This window comes from Bidens hawaiensis, unplaced genomic scaffold, assembly GCF_021521415.1.
Source record: "Bidens hawaiensis isolate Kalapana, Puna unplaced genomic scaffold, B.hawaiensis_p1.1 tig00001576_1, whole genome shotgun sequence".
NCBI lineage: Eukaryota > Viridiplantae > Streptophyta > Magnoliopsida > Asterales > Asteraceae > Bidens > Bidens hawaiensis.
This window is the reverse complement of record NW_027491089.1, coordinates 1002135-1024166: the sequence shown is the minus strand read 5'-3', so window position 1 is coordinate 1024166 and position 22032 is coordinate 1002135. Positions and strand designations below refer to the sequence as shown.

At 37.4% G+C, this 22032-nt stretch overlaps 1 protein-coding gene across 1 annotated transcript; it reads left to right on the top strand.

Annotated features, from left to right (window-relative positions):
• Positions 1-3101: 3101 nt before the first annotated feature.
• Positions 3102-3503, top strand: LOC143588734 (uncharacterized). Its single transcript, XM_077069665.1, has one exon. The coding sequence runs from the start codon at positions 3102-3104 to the stop codon at positions 3501-3503; it is 402 nt and encodes a 133-aa protein (XP_076925780.1).
• Positions 3504-22032: the final 18529 nt, after the last annotated feature.

The window sequence follows — 22032 nt, the reverse complement described above, 5'->3', positions numbered from 1 at the left end:
GTAAATGTTTGTATAATAGTGTATTGTGTGGGTTCATATAATTACTATGTAATGATTATTTTTTACGGTTTAGTTCATATATGTATTGTGTAGGTGGTATTTTGAATTGTGTATTATGTAGGTTCATGCATTATACTATGTAGGGATTATTTCAATGGTAAGGTATTTTTAATTCATCTCATTTTGACCAAACAAGTAACTAATATTAGGTGTGCATGAGAAGTTTCTTTAGTAGTAGGGTACGTAGGATAAATACGTAACTTATATTACGTGTGTATGATAATTTTCACCACACATTAGTTTTGCCTACACTATATATTATATGTCTATATTATATTTGTTATGACTACACAACATTTGAAAGTGCCCCTACACTATACTAGTTTTACCTACATTACATTAGATATGTCTACACTACATGACTACACAACATTTGAAAGTGTACATACACTACATTAGATATGTCTATACTACATTAGTTATAACTAGAGAACATTTTAAAAATATGCTTGCACTACATTACGTAGTTAACGTAGCTATATCCACATTACATAACGCCTACATTACATTATTTGATTAAAATCAAGGGAAAAAAACTTTACATTTGAGATCAAATAGAAAAATAAAAATTATTAACCATGCTTTAGAATAAAATGATTTTAGATCATATGCATAATATTAACAAGGTTTGTTTTTACAAAATAAAATGTATGTGGATCAATATATTCATAAAAACTTAAAAAGTTGTATGTGCTATTGATTATTACACCCAAAATCATAACGTATGTATTGTCTAAATATATTAATCAAGTTGTTACATTTTCAATTTATTTTTATTCTCATATAAATCGTCATTTTGTTTGATCGAATACATGCATATACATGTGTTGATTTATTTGTGATAATAATAATAATAATAATTTTGTAACTATCATTAGTTAGTAAGTTATCATTAACTAAACCATTAACAAGTATTAACTACAAAACAAAACAATTTATATTTAACTAATGTATCATTGTATTTAAATAATCAAAAATTAAAAAAAAATTATGTAATTGGTTAGAATCATTATTAGTTTACTTAGACCAAGCGTAATGGCACGTTTTGGTTGGAGTTGTGGAGGATAACGCGGGGTACACCGCCCCCCTGTGTTTTGTATTTTTTTTTGCTACGTTATATCTAAAACGCGGGTTTATGGCACGCAAATAAAAAAAAAGAACCGTTGGCCATGTTTACGTTAGGAGCCGTTGGGTTTTTTTAAAAAAAAAATTATATTAATTAAATTTATACTATAAAAACAAACCAAACTTATTTTTTTAAACACATTCCTTCCACTTCTATACCAATTATATCTTTTACAAAAATATTTATACCATCATGTTTTCGAATAACAACCAAAATATTCTCGGTTTCGGTCAATATGCTCGTCAAGGCAACCAAAATCCACAACTGAACCAATCTACCGCCCCGACGCCAACCGTACCCCTCCCGCATATGCATGACCCGCAAATGGCTGCGTACATTGCATATTTACAAAACTCTATGTCAAATGCGGTGCCCGGTTTCCAACCCGAAGACAAACATTTTTGCCGTTTCGGGTTCCCAACCCGTCCCAGAGACCCAACCCGACGTCGAGTTCGTGCCGGAGACACAACCCGTCCCGGAGACCGTAGGCGGTTCGAGCCAACGCGGACGTCCGAGAAAACACGGAAAGAAGCCCGCCGGCGAACCTCGGGTTAAAAAGACGGTGATAGCGTGGAGTATCGACTAGTGTGTACTATGTGCTCGTGCTTGGTGCGCGATATCGGAAGATGCCAAATGCGGTAGGTTTTTAAAATACATATATATATTTTTAAATTTCGTAATAACAAACATTAAACTTGTAATATTTTTATTTTTTTTAGCGAACTATCAAAAAATGAGGGTATTTTGGCACAAAATTATAGAGTTGTTTCACGAGCTTGGCGGGGACTCACGTCGAGAAAAAGATTCGTTACTGTCGAAATGGGGCGACATAAACACCAAATGCTTGGCTTTCCATACGGTTTTCTCTCGGATGAATCGAAATAGGAGTAGTGGTGTCTCGGACGCGGAATATTTTCCACTTGTCTGTAACACGAGCCAGCATCCTAGTAGTATTAATATGAATAATGATGTTTTATAAATTTAGTTAGCACATAAATAAATTAACAAAATTGACACTTTTAAAACTTTAATTACTTACCAAATGTAAGAATTAAATCCTTGCCATATTATTAAAGGAGAAAAGCAAAAAAATATTGTTCGTAATGATTTCTGGCACTAACGTCTTTATATTGTTATTATTTTACATTTATGGAAAGAAAATAAAGTAAATAAATTTGTCGAAAACCCCATTCAACATCAAGTAACACGATATTACATGATAATTCCATGATGAAGATTTAATAACAACACATAGTTTAATCTCATTGTTACCCGAATTTACACCACTAACTTTAAGTCATTATTGTTTTTAATGAATTTTGAAACTATTCTAATCCAAACCAACAAAAGTTTGAACGTTGTGCTATTAATTTATTGAATGTTGTGTGATTAATGTATTGATTGTTACAACAAGTAGTGTTTAATATTAATAAAAACTAGGTAGAATTAAAAGGAACTTTTATGACGATGAGATGATGACTTGTGCTGCTTCAACAAAAGATAAAAAAAAGAAGAATAAATTAGTAAAGTTGGGTAAAGGCGGTGTAATTGACTGGTTAACGCTAAGCACACGTGTATTAAAGATTGACTGGTTAACATTAACCACACGTGTATTGAAAAAAATAATAAACTAACAAATAGTAAATTGAATAGTAAATCTGAGAGTAGAATGGGATCTGCTTTTTAATATATATAATAATATAAATAAATAAATAAATATAAAGCAAAAATATCAATGTGAAAAAAAACACGAGATGCATGTACCGAGTACCGATCCCTCACGTGACACTTCCAACTTCACGACAAAACTGACACGTGTCAGTCATTAACTGCTTACCCAATATAATCAAATCCTACAATTTAACCCATATCAACCAATCAACCATCAAATCCATAACGGCATTGCAACAAACAAATGGCAGCAAATCTCATGCCCATTCAACCATCACTCATCATCCGAGCGTCATCCTCCGGCGCCTCTACCTCGGGCAGCCATAAGTCGGATGCACCCCGCAAGAGCTGGTGGACCCCGCTCTTCGGTTGGTCATCCGAACCAGACTACATTGACTCCATAAACTCGGATAAAATGAAGGCAAATAATAAAAAAAGTTTCTCTCACACATCCAGAGACAATTCTGAATCAGATGTCGATCAGAAAAGTCTTAAATCTCGAGTTTCTTCTTCGAACTTCACCGATGAAAAGGCGAGGAAGCTTCGGATGTTGACGAAGGAGACGGAGTCGTTTCATGATGCCATGTATCACTCTGCGATTGCGTCTCGGCTTGCTTCGGATTTCTCCGATCGATCTGACTTGTGATCTCTAGTAGCTATGGTTTTCAAATTGTTACTTCATTTGATTTAAAATAATATGTAAATAAATAAAATATTGATTAGTATTGATTAGTTGAAACTTGTTTAATTAGTTTTTAGTTATTGAGATAGACGTAATTGTTTGTTTAAGTTGTATTATTGATGCAAGTTGTGATCTAAGTATTCTTGTGTTTATCGCCTTATTACATAGGGTCTCTAGACCATACGTTACATAGGTTGATTAGTATACAAATAACTTTAGTTAAATAATTAATTAAATGCTATAAACCTATAAGGCAACGCCTCGTTGCTAGTGGAGTTTTTTAACCATAATGGGTATGGTAGAAAATTATTTACTAAAATAGGTGATTTGAAAAGTAAATATCATAAACTTATGAGACAACGCCCCTGAAGTTTGGTAACCAGAATCGAAAACACAAAACGAATTTAGATCATAAGCTCGATCCTTGTAACTTTCGTTAGCTCGAAAAATTACAATGCATAATGATATAACCCATGAGCTCGGGTATATATACTAGTTTAAACATGGAAACCTAATTAGTCTAGAATACAAACTACTTATCATACTCAAATACTAATTAGTAAAAACCTATTTAAACAATTAATTAAATAGCTTGTAGCCCAAGTAATGTGCTCGACTTGGTCTCTAAGATACCGATCCACCATAGGCTCGATGGACCGGACCAAACCATATTATGGCTAACAATCACCCCTCTAATTTCGGTTTGGCCTTCGAGAGATCATCTACTCCAAGTAGCTTCTCCGCAACTTTATACGAGCTAGAGCCTTCGTCAACGTGTCAGCTCGTTGTTCACTTCTTGGAATATATTCCACTCTAACATCCCCGTTCTTGATACAATTTCGTATGAAGTGATACTTTGTTTTTATATGTTTATTTCGACCATGCCACACTGGGTTCTTCATAAGTGCAATGGAAGATGTATTATCAACATATAATACTACGGTTTCCATCGGCCATCCCGTTACTTCACTAAGTAATTCATGGAGCCAAACGGCTTGACCCGCAGCCGCGATTGCTGCCATAAACTCCGCCTCACGTGAAGATAAAGCTACCGTTGGCTGTTTTTTAGTACACCAAGTAACCGGGGCATCATCAAAGTAAAAAACATACCCAGTAGTAATTTTGCCATCATCGTCATCAATTCCGTGGTTACTATTCGGAATACCCGTAAAGGTGACGACTTCCACCCCTCGAATACTTTAAATCGTAAGACATGGTTCTTTTATCATACCGAAGAATATGCTTAATCGCATCCATGTGAGATTCCTTTGGCTCTTGCATATACCGACTCGCTATTCCAACAGAAAAACTCAAATCCGGTCTCGTATCTAACAAATAACTTAAACACCCAATTATTCTTCGGTAGACGGTAGCATCAACGGGTTTCCCCTTCTCGTTGTCACAACCCGACTTAGGGCGTAGGCGTGCGACCACAAGTTGGTACATGTTTTGTAAATATAGCAGAGTATTGGGTTATTTTTTTAGCGGAAGACTTTAGGTTTGAATATAATATTAAGTTACATTGAACATTTACTCAGGAATTAAATACCCGAGTATTAGTTTACAAAATATATGTTTCATATTACAAGGATTTTTAGGTATAAAAAACGGAGCCATCTTGTACGCGCTTCTATCTTCATTAAGACTCAATCCTTGTTAATGCTACTTATGCTTAGTTACCTGCAATGGGTTGGAAAAATACGTCAGCTATATGCTGGTGAACATGTATGACTCGATAAAACATTTGAATGACATTACAATACAAATATAGTTTTCTCTACAAGCTCAGCGAGAGCATTTCTACGTCCGGTCTATGTACCACTGCCCCACACACACAATTATTCCCGAGCCACGTAGCACTTAATGGGAAGCTAGTTATGACCATTAGCCCGTGGCCACGTAGCCTTTGAATGATTAGGCTTAACAATTATGTTTGGATCCAGACACATGTGTATTCGGTCTGAGTTGATTTTATTCTCTACTTTGTATTATAACGTTTTAGAGATCACATAATCTCATGAAAATATTGACTGACTCTTTAAGACAAACACCCGTTCATCTTATCGAGTATAAATATGTTTTGATTGATTGAAAAGATTAACGTATTCACCTGTACCGTCGGTGTTGGAAAACCTTGACTATGAATGATTGAGAATGATATTTTAACCTATACATAAATAGCTTTGTATAAATACCTGAATGGTGTTTTGATTAAGCTATGATTACTAAGCTTAACCTTGAAATCGTTTATCCTTGATTGTGAATGAATACACTTAGTTTTAATGTGACGTTTGATGTAGCATGCGTTGGCTTAATAGGTTATAACACGTTGGTAAGTTTCTCCAGGTAAGTAAACGGGTCCCTCGGTTGATTGGGATTTATACGAATTACTTTTCCTTAGGCAAGAAACTTACTACTAATGATATCACCCTTACAGTTACTACATGCCCGTCAAAATATATCTTTAGTTAACATTACTTTGCTATGAAGTAACGTTTATGAAAACTTGATTGTGAGTGTTTATAAAATAAGATCAAAGTTAAATGCCATAGCCTCTATTGATAGTTTAAGCTATAATTCAAATAACTTAAACGTAACTCCTACCTTATCTCGAATACTTAGATTGATAATAAGAAAAAGGCAGGATCTTGATCTACTCGATTGTATGATTGCTAGTTTGATTATAACTTCGTTCCTTGCACGAATTACGAGAAAATGGCACGTCGGCTTGGCACGGCAATGGGGCACCCCTTTCTAGGTTAAGTGTGTATAAATGGAGGTGAGTTTTGGGATGAATGGAGCTCATACCCGTCCTCCCTTTTTATATGCATTTTTGGACCCCGTCGCGATACGCGATGGGTTCCTCGTTACCAGTCGCGTATCGCGGCACCGCAATTTACGCCGCCTTATCTGCTCGTGACACGTGGCCTGTCATATCGTGCCACGTGTTGACACGTCGGACACGTGTCCAGTGACTCAGCATGGTCATCGCGATACGCGATGACCGTTATGTTTTGGGCCGTAGCGTATCGCTACGCCGCCCATTTATGGGTCTGCGTGCAAGTCCATCGCGCTACACGATGGGCTTATGCTTGCCCTGTCGCGTATCGCGATGGGTGAAGTTTTCAAAATATTCATTTTTTGTCCTTATACTTCCTAAGTTAGTATTTTGGGGCTTAATTTTATATGATAAAAGATGCGGTGTTACATCCTCCCCACCTTTTGAATAATCTCGTCCTAGAGATTTATTGTAATAGATAGGGATACTTTTTCTTCATTTCTGACTCGAGCTCTCACGTATACTCGGGTCCTCGTCTTGATCTCATTTGACTTTCACGAGCTTGAGTCGTTTGTGCTTGAGAAAATTGATCATGGTATCTTCTATTTGAATCGGTTGTTCCACAATCTTAAGCTTCTCGTTGATTTTAACATCTTTTAATGGCATAGCAATAGTTTCGTCAGCTAAACACTTGCGTATATTGGATATGTGAAACACATCGTGAATGCCTTTCATTTCATCGGGTAACTCTAGACGATAAGCAACTGGTCCAATTCTTTCGAGTATTTTGAATGGTCCAACAAAGCGTGGACTCAAGTTTCCTTTCTTTCCGAACCTTACTACACATTTCCAAGGCGATACTTTCAATAATACTCTATCACCTTCTTTGAACTCTAATGGCTTGCCGCGAATGTCCGCATAGCTCTTTTGTCTATCTCTTTTCATTTTCAATCGATCACGAATTTGTATAACTTGATCAGTAGTCCTTTGAACAATTTCAGGTCCTGACAACTGACTATCACCTGTCTCTGACCAATATACAGATGTCCTACACTTACGACCATACAATGCTTCAAACGGTGCCATTTGGATACTCGTATGATAACTGTTGTTGTACGAGAATTCAATTAGAGCAAGATGGGCATCCCAACTTCCTCCTAGATCAATAACACATGCACAAAGCATATCTTCTAAAGTTTGAATTGTATGTTCACTTTGGCCATCAGTTTGGGGATGGTATGCTGTACTTAAGTTTAATCAAGTCCCCATTACCTTTTGAAAGCTTGAAAAAAAATTTGAAGTAAAACGGCTATCCTCTATCAGAAATGATGGATAGTGGCACACCATGTAAGGATACTATGTTTTCGAGATACAAATATGCTAACTTATCCATACTAAACGTTTCTTGAATTGCAATAAAATGAGCAGACTTAGTAAGTCTATCTACAATAACCCAGATTGCATCATTTTGACGAGAAGTTTTAGGTAACTTCATGATGAAATCCATAGTTATCATATCCCATTTTCATATCGGGATTTTGGGTTGTTGTAGTAATCCTAACGGCTTTTGATGTTCAGCTTTCACTTTTGAACACGTCAGCCACATATATAGCAATGCCTTTCTTCATACCGATCCACCAGTAATCATCTTTTAGATTGTGATACATCTTGTCACTTCCCGGATGCATCATATACTTTGACTTGTGTGATTCTTCTAGAATCTTATCTCTTAAACTTCTGACCATTGGTACCCAAATCCTTGTACCGAGTTTAAGTATTTCATCAATTCCTTTAGTCAGTTGATCAATGGTACCGTTTTCTTTTTCAGCTTTAATGTTCCCTTCTTCTAGTGCCAACTTCTGAGCTTCTTTGATTTGGCTAGCTAAATCAACTTTAAGTTCCAATCTAAGAGCTCGGACTCTCTTTGGTTTCTCATGTTCTTTTCTACTTAATGCGTCAGCCACAACATTCGCCTTTCCTTCATGGTATATAATCTCACAGTCGTAATCGTTAAGCGTTTCCATCCAACGCCTCTGTCTCATGTTCAATTCTTTTTGATCAAATATATGTTTCAAACTTTTGTGATCAGTGTATACCGTGAACTTAACACCATACAAGTAATTTCGTCATAACTTCAACGCGAAAATTATAGCACCTAATTCAAGGTCGTGTGTGGTGTAATTCTTTTCATGAACTTTTAATTGTCTTGAAGCATACGCGATTACTTTCTTTCCTTGCATCAAAACCCATCGTATTCCCGTGTGCGAAGCATCACAGTAAATGGTAAAGTTTTCTAATCCATCTGGCAAAGCCAGGATAGGTGCATTTGTTAACTTTTGTTTGAGTGTTTCGAATGCTTCCTCTTGCTTCGGTCTCCATTCAAACTTAATTTTCTTTCTTCTGAATGAAGTTAATGGAACAGCTATTCGGGAGAAGTCTTGAATTAATCTTCGATAATATCCGGCTAAGCCTAGGAAACTTCTAACTTGAGTCGGTGTTTTCAGTTTCTCCCACTTGGTAATGGCTTTTATTTTACCTGGATCTACTTGAATACCCTTCTCATTTATAACATGACCAAGAAATTGAACTTCAGACAACCAGAATTCACATTTGGAGAATTTGGCGTACAATTTCTCATTCCTTAGGGTTTCAAGTATGATTTTGAGATGAACTTGATGATCTTATTTGGATTTAGAATAAATTAGAATGTCATCAATTAAGACGATAACAAACTTGTCTAAATATGGTTTGCAAATTCGATTCATCATGTCCATGAAAGCTGCCGGAGCATTAGTGAGTTCGAAAGACATAACGGTGAACCCATAATGTCCGTATCGGGTTCTAAATGTTGTTTTAGGGATATCTTCCTCTTGCACTTTCAATTGATGGTAACCCGATCTTAGGTCAATCTTTGAAAAACAACTTGCTCCTTGGAGCTGATCAAACAAATCATCAATTCTTGGTAGTGGATATTTATTCTTGATCGTGACCTTATTAAGTTCTCTATAATCTATATACATTCTCATTGATCCGTCCTTTTTCTTTACAAACAGGATTGGAGCTCCCCATGGTGACGAACTCGGTCGTGTGAATCCTTTCTCCAAAAGCTCATCTAACTGTTTCTTTAGTCCTTTCATTTCTGTAGGTGCTAGACGATATGGAGATTTTGCTATCGGTGAAGTTACTGGCATGAGGTCGATTCTAAATTCTACTTCTCTATCAGGTGGGGCTCCTGGTAACTCTTCAGGAAATACATCTTGAAATTCAGACACGAGCGGTACTTCCTCCATTTTCTTTGGTTCGGGTTCCTTGGTGACATAGGCCATGAATGCAAGGCATCCCTTACCTAAGCAACTATTTGCTTTTATTTTAGAAATGATTCCTACCTTTCCTGCCTCTTTGTCTCCGGTGATCCGAATGGTTTTATTGTTAGACGTTCGAATGTCAATGGCTTTATCATTACATATGATATGGGCTTGATTAGACGATAACCAGCCCATACCTAAAACTACATCAAAACCTGCTAATGTCATGGGTAACAATCGTACATGTATGACATGATCGGCTAAGGAAATAGTGGTGTTATTTAAGGCTTCGGTTATTCTACTAACATTTCCATCAACAGTCTCGACTTCATAATGTTTATCTAGTTTAACTAAGGGCTCATTTAATAGACTACAAAATTTATAATCTATAAAACTTTGGTTCGCACCTGAGTCAAATAATACCCTAGCATAAACATTATAAATAGGAAACGTACTGGTGATCACGTCCGGTATATTAGCTGCCTTCTGGGTGTCTAGCATAAAGACACGAGCGTTTCCTTTCTTGGCATCGATCTTAGCACTGCTGCCACTTGCACCAGCCGCTACTGTCGCCGGCTTCTTCTTTGGACACTCATTGCTAAAATGCCCCCTTTCCCCACAATCAAAACATACCACTGCTTTCCTCGTGCAGTTTGCTTCCACATGACCCGGCCTCTTGCAGAAATTACATGTAACCGAGTTGTTTGGTCGAATACATCTTCCAACGTGTCTCCTACCACATGACTTGCAAATAGGGCGACTATACACAAACGCCCCTTCTCTTTTCTTCTAATTTTTCCTAACTTTTCCTCCAACTGGCGTCTTGCCATCATCTTTCTTCTTCTCGTCCAAATTCCTTATCATCCCATCCAACAAATACTCGGTCAACTCCATAGCATATTCCTTCGAAGACGGCATATGTGAACGGACTAAGTCACGGATTTCGATTGGTAACCCGTAAATATATCGTGTCACTTTGTTGATTTCAGGAGTGACCTAGTGAGGGACAATTCTACAATACTCAAGAAACTTAGTTTTATATTCCTTGAGGTTTGTTCCCACAACCTTATGGTTCCACAGCTTGGTTTGTATTTGATCCATTTCATTAATCGGGTAAAATTTCTTTAGTATCATGGCTTTAAACGTTGCCCAGTCTAGATTGTATAAATTTTCTCTACCCTTGATTCCGATTAGGGTATTCCACCATTCTAATGCCTCCTCCCTTGAACATCTGCGAGGTATTCCGTACACTTGCTTATCAGTACAATCGACTCCATTTCCTCCAACCATCGGAGGTAACTATCGCTCCCTTATCCCCATGGAACTCTTTTGGGCTATAAACCTTAAACACTTTGAAATCACAACCCTCGTGTATCTTTAACTTCTTGGTTTTATCAGGGAGGTCGTTTTCAGCGGTGGAGCTTCCATCACTTGCTTCCTTCTTTTTCTCACTTTCCTTTTTCTTACTTTCTTTCTTTTCCGATTCCTTTTTAGATTCTCTTTTTGAATTGGCGGTTTCACTTTTGCTTCGACTCACCCTTTTATTAGAATGAGAGGCGGTTCGACTTGGATCATTTTTTATTAATTCGTAGAGTGGTGTTACAGCTTCTCTTATCAGATCGTGAATACCGAGTGTGTAGTCTTTCGGTATCGCTTGAATGTTTGCTGCTACAGTCTTTTCTTTATCATTGATTATATTTTCTTCAACGTTCTTTCCTTTATTTATTTCTTGATTACTGTTAGCTTTAGACAAGCTGTTACATGTTTAAAACAAGGTTCAGAGAAAAGACCAACTTTATATTACATTATCTATTTTACAAAGAAAACATAACAGTATACACAGTACTTAACAACGATTCCTAATCCTTAATTCACTTTTTAACAAGATTTCTCATCTTGTCACATTTCTTAACTATCTTCTTTCCTATTCTCTTTTTTGTCTACTTTCTCATTCCTTAGCTCATCCATCACTGAATTTGGCGGGTTCAGATATCCCGTTGGTGCGGATGCAGCTGGGAAGAGATAAGCGTTCTCTCGTGGATAGAGATGCGGGTTAGCAATGTATGCATGCATTTCTTTATCAGGGATATTGGTAGTATAAAATTCCTCGATGAGATTTGCTTCCTCGCGGATCTCATTAGCTTGTTGTGATATTGACGGTCTAGGTCCATTATACGGAGGAAAATAAGGGTTCTCGTTCTCCTCATTTTCTTCCTCTGGATCCTCCTCATCCTCAGGTTCTTCCTCCGATTCATAAGGTTTCTTGGTTGGTGATTGAACTAATCTCTTTTTGTATGGTAAGATGACCCTCATCTTTGGTTTACGACTTGCATCTGCTGTGGTCGTTGGGATCTGGTATTGATAACCCAATGGTGGTGAACCAAATTGCCATCTCCGTTGGTCAGAGTGACAATTCATCCAGCTAGACGATTCTGATTCAGTCTCTTGTTAGATCTTACTCTGTACCTCTTGTTCCTAGGAAGGATGATATGTGGGAATGTCGGATGGATAATACCGGGGATTGTTTTCGGCAGTGTTACCGGAGATTTCGATTAGACATTGCTGACTTCCTGGGAGATACACGGGTTGGCTCCCTTATGGTAACGTCCGAATAATCGGTCCATGTGAGATTCCTTTGGCTCTTGCATATACCGACTCGCTATTCCAACAGAAAAACTCAAATCCGGTCTCTTATCTAATAAGTACATTAAACATCCGATTATTCTTCGGTAGACGGTAGCATCAACGGGTTTCCCCTTCTCGTTGTCAAACCCCGACTTAGGGCCTAGGGCGTGTGACCACAAGTTGTTACCTGCTTTGTAAATATATCAGAGTATTGGGTTAATTTTTTTTAGCGGAATTCTTTAGGTTTGAATATAATATTAATTTACATTGAAAGTTTACTCGGGAATTAAATACCCGAGTATTAGTTTACAAAATATATGTTTCATATTACAAGGATTTTTAGTTATAAAAAACGAAGCCATCTTGTACGCGCTTCTATCTTCATTAAGATTCCAATCCATGTTAATGCTACTTATGCTTAGTTACCTGTAATGAGTTGGAAAAATACGTCAGCTATATGCTGGTGAACACGTATGACTCGATAAAACATTTGAATGACATTACAGTACAAATATAGTTTTCTCTACAAGCTCAGCGGAAGCATTTCTACTTCCGGTCTATGTACCACTGCCCTACACACACAATTATTCCTGAGCCACATAGCCCTTAATGGGAAGCTAGTTATGACCATTAGCCCGCGGCCACGTAGCCTTTGAATGATTAGGCTGAACAGTTATGTTTGGATCCAGACACATGTGTATTCGGTGTGAGTTGATTTTAATCTCTACTTTGTATTATAACGTTTTAGAGATCACATAATCTCATGAAAATATTGACTGACTCTTTAAGACAAACACCGTTCATCTTATCGAGTATAAATATGTTTTGATTGATTGAAAAGATTAACGTATTCACCTGTACCGTCGGTGTTAGAAAACCTTGACTGTGAATGATTGAGAATGATATTTTAACCTATACATAAATAGCTTTGTATAAATGCCTGAATGGTGTTTTGATTAAGCTATGATTGCTAAGCTTAACCTTGAAATCGTTTATCCTTGATTGTTAATGAAAACAATTAGTTTTTATGTGACGTTTGATGTAGCATGCTTTGGCTTAATAGGTTATAACACGTTGGTAAGTTTCTCCAGGTAAGTAAATGGGTCCCTCGGTTGATTGGGATTTATACGAATTACTTTTCCTTAGGCAAGAAACTTACTACTAATGATATCACCCTTACTGTTACTACATGCCCGTCAAAATATATCTTTTGTTAACATTATTTTTCTTTGAAGTTACGTTTATGAAAACTTGATTGTGAATGTTAATAAAATAAGATCAAGGTTAAAAGCCATAGCCTCGATTGATAGTCTAAGCTATAATTCAAATAACTTAAACGTAATTCCTACCTTATCTCGGATACTTAGATTGATAATAAGAAAAAGGCAGGATCTTGATCTACTCGATTGTATGATTGCTAGTTTGATTATAACTTCGTTCATTGCACGAATTACGAGAAAATGGCACGCCGGCTTAGCACGACAATGGGGCAAGCCTTTCTAGGTTAAGTGTGTGTAAATGGAGGAGAGTTTTGGGATGAATGGAGCTCATACCCGTCCTCACCTTTTATAGGCATTTTTGGACCCCGTCGCGATCAGCGATGGGCTCCTCGTGACCCGTCGCGTATCGCGGCGCCGTAATTTATGCCGCCTTATCTGCTCGTGACACGTGGCCTGTCATATCGTGCCACGTGTTGACACGTCGTTGGACACGTGTCCAGTGACTCAGCATGGTCATCGCGATACGCGATGATCGTTATGTTTTGGGCCATAGCGTATCGCTACGCCGCCCATTTATGGGCCTGCGTGCAAGTCCATCGTGCTACGCGATGGGCTTATGCTTGCCCCGTCGCGTATCACAATGGGTGATGTTTTCAAAACATTCATTTTTGGTCCTTATACTTCCTAAGTTAGTATTTTGGGGCTTAATTTTATAGGGTAAGAGATGCGGTGTTACACTCGTCTTTTGAAAGCTTTGTGCTCGGTTCAAGTGGACACTTGGTAGGATTACAAATCTCCATATTTGTTTCTTTCAAGATCTTCTTGGCATAGGCTTCTTGCTTGATCTCGATCCCGGTTTCGGATTGTGAGACTTCTATTCCGAGATAGAATGACAATAAACCCAAATTGCTCATCTCGAATTGTTCCTCCATTTGTATCTTGAACTTTTGAATTTCATCCTTACTTGAACCAGTGAGAAATAAATCGTCAACATACACACATATTATAAATATGTCATTCTCTATATAGTTCTGATACACCGCCGTTTCTCGTTGACATTGGTAAAAACCAAGCGATTGCAACACTTTGTCAAGTTTCACATTCCAAGCCCTCGGGGCTTACTTTAACCCGTAAAGGGCCTTCTTTAATAAATAAACTTTATTTTCACTTCCTTTCTTCTCGAAACCTTCTGGTTGACTAACATTCACGGTCTCGTCAAGCTCTCCATGTAAGAACGCTGACTTCACATCCAAGTCAACAAGTACCCACGTCTTGTTTCGTTCAATAGATGCAATCTCCTCGTTCATTGCATAATCCCATTCTTTTACTCCGGATGCCTCGGCATAACTCGTCGGTTCACCATCTTGAGTAAAAAATAATTCTTCATATTCAAACCCTTCATCCCTTTCTTCCCCGTATGGAAACTCAACATTTAACACATAATCATTCAACTTTTTAGGTAAATTGAGGTTCGGTTTGACCGTCTTGGGGTAGATGGACCTAGGTCAGCATGTAAATTAGTCAAAACAGGCTGCAGATGCGTGCAATTTGCTGAAACGGGTTGCCTGTTTGCTGAACTGGTGCTGATTGGGCTGTTGTGGTTGCTGTTTGGGCTGAATTCAGTGCTGTTCGGGCTGTTTTGGGTGCTGTTTGGGCTGTTTTAGGTGCTGTGCGGCTTCGGGTTGGAACACCGGTATGTTTATTATCAAACATTTAAGACATGGATTGACTATGACACGCGCATTTAGGCCATTTGAATTTTGAGTCAATGAAACTTCTAACAACCAAGGATATGGTACGTGGTGTTCCTTTGCTTATTGCTTATACTAATCCGTGTGATAGTTGTTTTGTAGGTAAGCAAACCCGGAAACCGTTTCCCGATCAAACATGTTTTTGAGCCAAGAAACCACTTGATTTGATTCATGGCGATTTATGTGGTCCAATTTCACCGAGTACACCGTCGAGTAAGAAATTTATTTTTCTTCTTGTTGATGATCACACGAGGTTCATGTGGGGATTTTTGTTGAAATAAAAAAGACAAAGCTTTTGATTATTTTTAAAATATAAAAGTTTGGTTGTAGGTGAAAGCGGTTACAAAATTGGATTTTTTCGAACCGACAACGGAGGAGAATTCACATCTTGTGAGTTCTCAAAATTTTACGCAAGTGAAGGAATCACACAACATTATGCCACCCCATATACACCCCAACAAAATGGTGTGGTAGAGCGGAGAAATCGAACCGTGATTGACACAATTAGAAGCATGCTCCATGTCACAAAAGTTCCAAAACGGTTTTGGGGAGAAGAGGCGAGACATGCTATTTATATCCTAAACCGAGTACCAACAATATCACTACCGTAGAAGACTCCCTATGAAGCCTATAAAGGTGTAAAACCCAATCTTGATCATTTATGGGTTTTCGGGTGTGTTGGTTATGTGAAAACACCGACAACTACTTCGGTTAAAAAGCTTGACGACGGAAGTACCCCTATGGTTTATCTCGGTACCGAACCCTGGACAAAGGCATACCGGATGTACGATCCGGTTAGACATCAAATTCATGTTTTTCGATATGTTATTTTTAATGAGAAACAAGGTTGGAATTGGTCTAAAAGTGGTGAAAATTCGGCTGAAAATTTGGTAGTTAATCTGGAACAAGTTGGTAATGTTATAACCTTGTTTGACCAAAATACCCCTCGTTAAATCAGCCCAATCAGCACACAAAACAGCTTAAACAGCAACCAAAACAGCCTGAACAACACTGATTTCAGCCCAAACATCACACAAAACAACCAAAACAGCCCAAACAACACCGAAATCAGCCCAAACAGCACCAAAATCAGAAAAGTAAGATTTTGTACCCGTCACATGATTGCTCGCCCCATTATCGAGGTACCAAAAGCCATCCTCCTTCGGTTCCGACTCATACCGCTTCGGATGCACGTTTTCTTTGTTCAAGTAAACTTCTTCACTAATACTTATCTTCATCAGAACTTCCTTAGTTGCTTGTCCGTTTGCTTTGGTTAGGTTTAATTCGGGTTGTTTTGCTCCGACTCGTTTTCCTCTTCGTTCCAGGCATGCCGCAGCAAAGTAACCCATCTTGTCACACCGAAAACATTGAACGCCCGAATAATCCTTTTTCATACCCGAATCACCTTCTTTGTTCCGGTTGTATTTGCCTTTCGATTTGTCTCGAGATTGTCTTGATGTCGTTTTCCTTTCCCTTTTTTCCCACCTTTGGAGTTGCTTGGAGAGGAAGAATTATTAAACAAGAGCTTACCATGATTATCATCCATATCATCGACACTTTTCACGCGGTCCTCGTAAGCTTTTAATCTACCTACCGCTTCTTCATACTTTATGGTTTTCAAGTCAATAACTTGTTCTAATGAGGGAACAACGTTTATAAAGCGCTTAGGCATGCTTGTATAAAACTTTCTTACTAGCCTTTGTTCATCGAGTGCAGAACCGAGCGAGGCGAGTTTTGAGGCTATACCGAATAGTCTCCCGGAAAAGTCATAAACAGTATCGGTGTCCTTCATCGTCATGATTTCAAATTCAGTAATTAAGGTATGTAGGCGAGCCTACTTATCCCTCTCTTCGCCAACATAACGGGTCTTGATCGCATTCCATATTTCCCAAGCGGTTTCGTATTGGCCAACTTGTTGGATTTGTTCTTCCGGTATTGATTGAAACAAATATGCAATCGCAGCACTGTTCTTCTTTTCATCTACTGCAGCTACTCTCGGCTCAACAACATCCCATAAATCATGGCTTCGAAACACGACTTTGATTCGAAGCGCCCACGTGGTGTAGTTATTCTTCGTGAGCATCAGCCAGAATAAAGGAATCGAAGAACCACCCGTACGGTTTGAAGAATCACCCATAGCTCCTCTTCTTCTCTGGCGGCTATACGTTTTTAGGGTTCTTCAATCGATCTTAGAAACCGAAAAGAACTACAAAAGAAGCTTGATGATTGCGCTAGTCTTTTAAAAGCAAAAAGAAGAATCTACGATGATTAATTAATAAAAGAAAACTTTCGTTGGAGCCTCCGGTCTTGAACATAACAAGTATTCTTTTAATAAAGGAAGAATTAATCCAGAATAATAAATTCTTGTTTTTGAGAAAGTGTTGAATTCAACCACCACCATCAACTTGTTTCGTCAGGTCTCCCAAAAAAAAGAATATTTGTTGTGTTAATAAAAGTCTTCAAACAGCAAAATCAAAGAAACGAACTCGTGTTTTAAACCGAGCTCTGATACCAATTGAAGTTTGGTAACCAGTTGCGAAAACACAAAACGAATTTAGATCATATGCTCGATCCTTGTAACTTTTATTAGCTCGAAAAATTACAATGCATAATGATATAACCCATGAGCTCGGGTATATATACTAGTTTAAACATGAAAACCTAATTAGTCTAGAATACAAACTCCTTATCTTACTCAAATACTAATTAGTAAAAACATATTTAAACAATTAATTAAATAGCTTGTAGCCCAAGTAATGTGCTCGACTTGGTCTCCAAGATACCGATCTACCATAGGCTCGATGGACCAGACCAAACCAAATTATGGCTAACAACCCCTTGGCTAGTTAGCCGAAATGAATGTGAAACAGAAAGTGCCGATCCAAAATATTTAAGTATCTCTATGAGTCGTTATAGCAATAAATATAGCAGAATTATAATATTAAAATGAGGTACCAATCGCTGATACTCGATGTAGTGGTGACGTGACGTGACAAAACGTAAACGTTGTTTGAGCTTTAAAATCATCTTAATTTCTTTCTCTTTTGAGATGAAAACATCTAGCATTTGGGACGTTTAATACTTGTGAGATTTGCATAACCCATTTTGCCATATCACGTTTAGAGTCACAAGCCATGGTTAGTATTTTCCCACGTGTAAGGTACTAAGGTCTCACTTTCATATTTTTAACTTTAGATTATGTCTAGAAATATTTTTTAGTGGATGTAAAAAACAGTAAACTTAGAACGGGTCAAGTCAAACGGGTCAAGCCCAAATAGGTCAGGTCAAATGAAATTACGTTAAATAAATCAAGTATAGAAATGTAAGCAATAAATTCCCCCAAAACACAATAACAATTAACAAAGTACATATTACAGTTGATAAAAACATTTGCATAATTGTTACGCCACAAAACGCTCTTGTGTACAAATAATTTTTTTTAAGTTAAATAGTGTAGAATTATAAAAAAGAAATGATACTCTGAATACTATCATATTTTGGTCTAACTTTTATAATGGTCTGATTAAACTAAAAACCCAACCCAAATGGATTGTTTTGGGTCAAGATGGATAAACTTTAAAAGTAAAATGGGGTTAGGACTTAGGATGGATCATAAAATTTCTTCAAGTAGGTCAGGATTGATTGGAAATATACAAGTGGGTTTCATTTATAGGTTAAAATAGATTAAAACAAAATATTCAAGTTATCCAAAATTTATCAAATTCAAAATACCCAAACTATCACGTGCGAAACAAAACTCATCCGAAACCCAAAAAACGATCAAAACGAAACAAAAACCCCGAACCGACTAAAACAAAACAAAAAAACAAAAACGAAACTGAACCGAAATAGAAAAATGACAAAAACGAAACAAAAAAAACCGGAAGGAAACCGAAAAATTGACCAAAACGAAACGAAATGCAACCGAAAAGCTATCCAAAACTAAATAAAAATACCGAATCTGTAACATCCCGGATTTTCAAAGAATAATATTTAAATATATTATTTATTTATGGCTTAAAAGAAAATTTCTCGGAGTAATAGAAAAAAATTTATAATACTAAATAAAGAAAAGATCATGGATTTGGATAATTAAAAGGATTAAAGAGTAATGGGTTTTAGGTCAATGGGCTTTAAGGGGTATAAATACTCCCTTAAACCATCCTAAAACCCTAACTCTCATTCCATCATTTCCATCTTAATCTCTACACACACCAAAAAACACACACATATCACCATACATACGGCCGAGAGAAAAGAGTGAGATCCGAGCTCAAACGAACGTTGGGTTTTGATAAATCTCTATATACAAGATATACTCAAGATTTAAAGTTCATCAACAAGCTCACCAAAACCAACGAACTCAAAAAGGTATGTTCTTGTTCTTAAAGTTTACGTTTGTATATATGGTTAGCCTAGAAACTTGAATCTAGAATAGATCGGCTCTAAACGAACCTTAAAGTAACAAACTTGATATTAAAAATGAATGAAACGAACCCGAAAATGAATATGGCTCGTTTAAGAAAACCCTAGATCTAGTTTTGAACATTTCAAGCCTAAAGGTTTAAACTTTATAATTTCTCGGGTTAAGTCTTAGCCGAATGCGGTTACGGAGGCGTTGCGAGATGAGTTAGGACCACAATGAAATTATATATATGTCACATACTTGTATATGCTAATTATAATAATAAAAAAAGAGAAAAAGAGAAAGAAAAACGAACAGTGGCTTGGCCACTTACATTATATATGCAAACACACTCACATAACTCGATTTCAATGTATAAGTCGCATTCAACACTTAGAAAATATATGTCCACCTAACAATCGCTTACAACCAGGCTGCCATTTGAATCGCATACAAGCCCAAAGCCAAATATAGAAGACATCGCATACAATTACACCCTAATTCGTTTACAAACTCCAGAATCGATTACAACACTGTTCGCTTACAATGTGTAGGAACACATACAAACTCGCATGCATTGTATTCGAATTCGATAGCACTCGATTACAATTGGATTTAGAAACGAACAACTAGAATATAAGAACTCGATTACAGCTGCAATCACTTACAATAAAGGAACCTCGCTTACAACCTGTATGTTGGGCCTAGTTTATGTGGTTTGTACTTAGTTTACTTGTATTGGGCTTGGGTACGGGTTATTATGTAAACCGAGAACACATTAGTGTTCTCGGTGGGCTTTTGCTTGTTTGGGCCAGTGTGTTGGCTTCCCTATATATAGTTGATATCATGTATAGGGTTAAGGTTGTTCATTCATAGTAATTATCATAGTGTATTGTAAGTGCTTAAGCACCCGACGTATTCTTAATATACGTGTGTTTTGAAGCAATCGTGTGTTAGTTCCTTGTGCTCATTTGTGTTCTTGAATCACCGAGTGTTGGTATTCCGCACCAATACTCGTTCTATTGATATCATAATTGTAGTGATCCATATTCGAGACTTACAATTGGTATCAGAGCCTTAGACCTTATTCAGGCTCGTTATTGTGATATCAATGATTCGAGAATAGATTTTACGGTGGTTATTGTGTTTTTCCGGTGAAACAGTGACCGGAGCAGAGAAAGAAAGTATTCTTGGGAAGGAATTGATTTTGGTTTAGAAACAAATCAAAATCCCACTTTTCTCGGGGGTTTGTTACGAGTTGGTTGAAAATCACTTAGTTTTCGGCCACTGGTAGTTCTCGGCAACCATCAGTTCTCGCCAATCATTAGTTCTCGGTTCATTGTTGTTTTCGGTCAAACAGTTTTCGGCCTAAAACAGTTTTCGGTCAAAGATTGGTCAACGTTTAGTGTTCTCGGTCAACGAAAGTGTTCTCGGTCAACACTTGGTCAAAGACATCGTTCTCGATCAACATACAGTGTTTTCGGTCAACACTTGGTCAAAGACTGTGTTCTCGGCCAATTTGTTTAAACGTGTTCTCAGTTCAGTCAGTGGTTTGGGCCTGTTTTCTTTGGACTTGGTATCTTAATTTGGACTTAGTTTTAATTGGACTTAAAATCAATCCCTAATTAAATTGAAATGGCCCAATTAACTAATGGCAGCAATTCCACCAACTCGTCACCTCATCAAGAACTTGATTCCATCATGGGCACTGCTACTCGTATACCCCGTTTATTATCCCATGAGGGGTTCAGTGAATGGAAATTTCGTTTTGAACACTACTCCAAGATGAAAGATTCAAAAATTTGGAAAAGCATTGTGAGGGGACCTCAAAGGATCACTTATCAAAGGTATGGTTCTGACGAGGTTCTTTTGAAACTAGTTGCTCAGTATGATGATGATGACTTTGCTATGGTTGAAGAAGATGAGAAAGCTCTTTCAACTCTAACCATGACACTCTCACCTGAGATTGCCCTTCAGTTTAGAGAACTTCAAACTGCCAAAGAGTTGTGGGCTGCTCTAATGGAAGTTTATGAAGGAAATGAAGATATGAAGAGAAGTATCCAAGATCTGCTGCGACAAAAGTTCAACATGTTTAATCACGTTTTGGGAGAGACATTGGAATCCCAAATTCAAAGATTCATATCTCTTGTGACTGAAATGAGAACAACAGGAATTTATCTGCAAACTTCAGAAATCAACAATAAGCTGGTGAAATCCTTGCCGAAAAGTTGGGACATGAATGTTGCGGTTATAAAAAAGAATAAGGATCTAAACAGAATGAGTATGACTAAAATGATAGCCACTATTAAAGCCTGTGATATGGTTGATAAACAACGGGCAATAAATCATGCTAGTTCTTACAGTGTTGCTGGATACAACGTTGCTTCTAATAGTGCTCTTATGTCTCA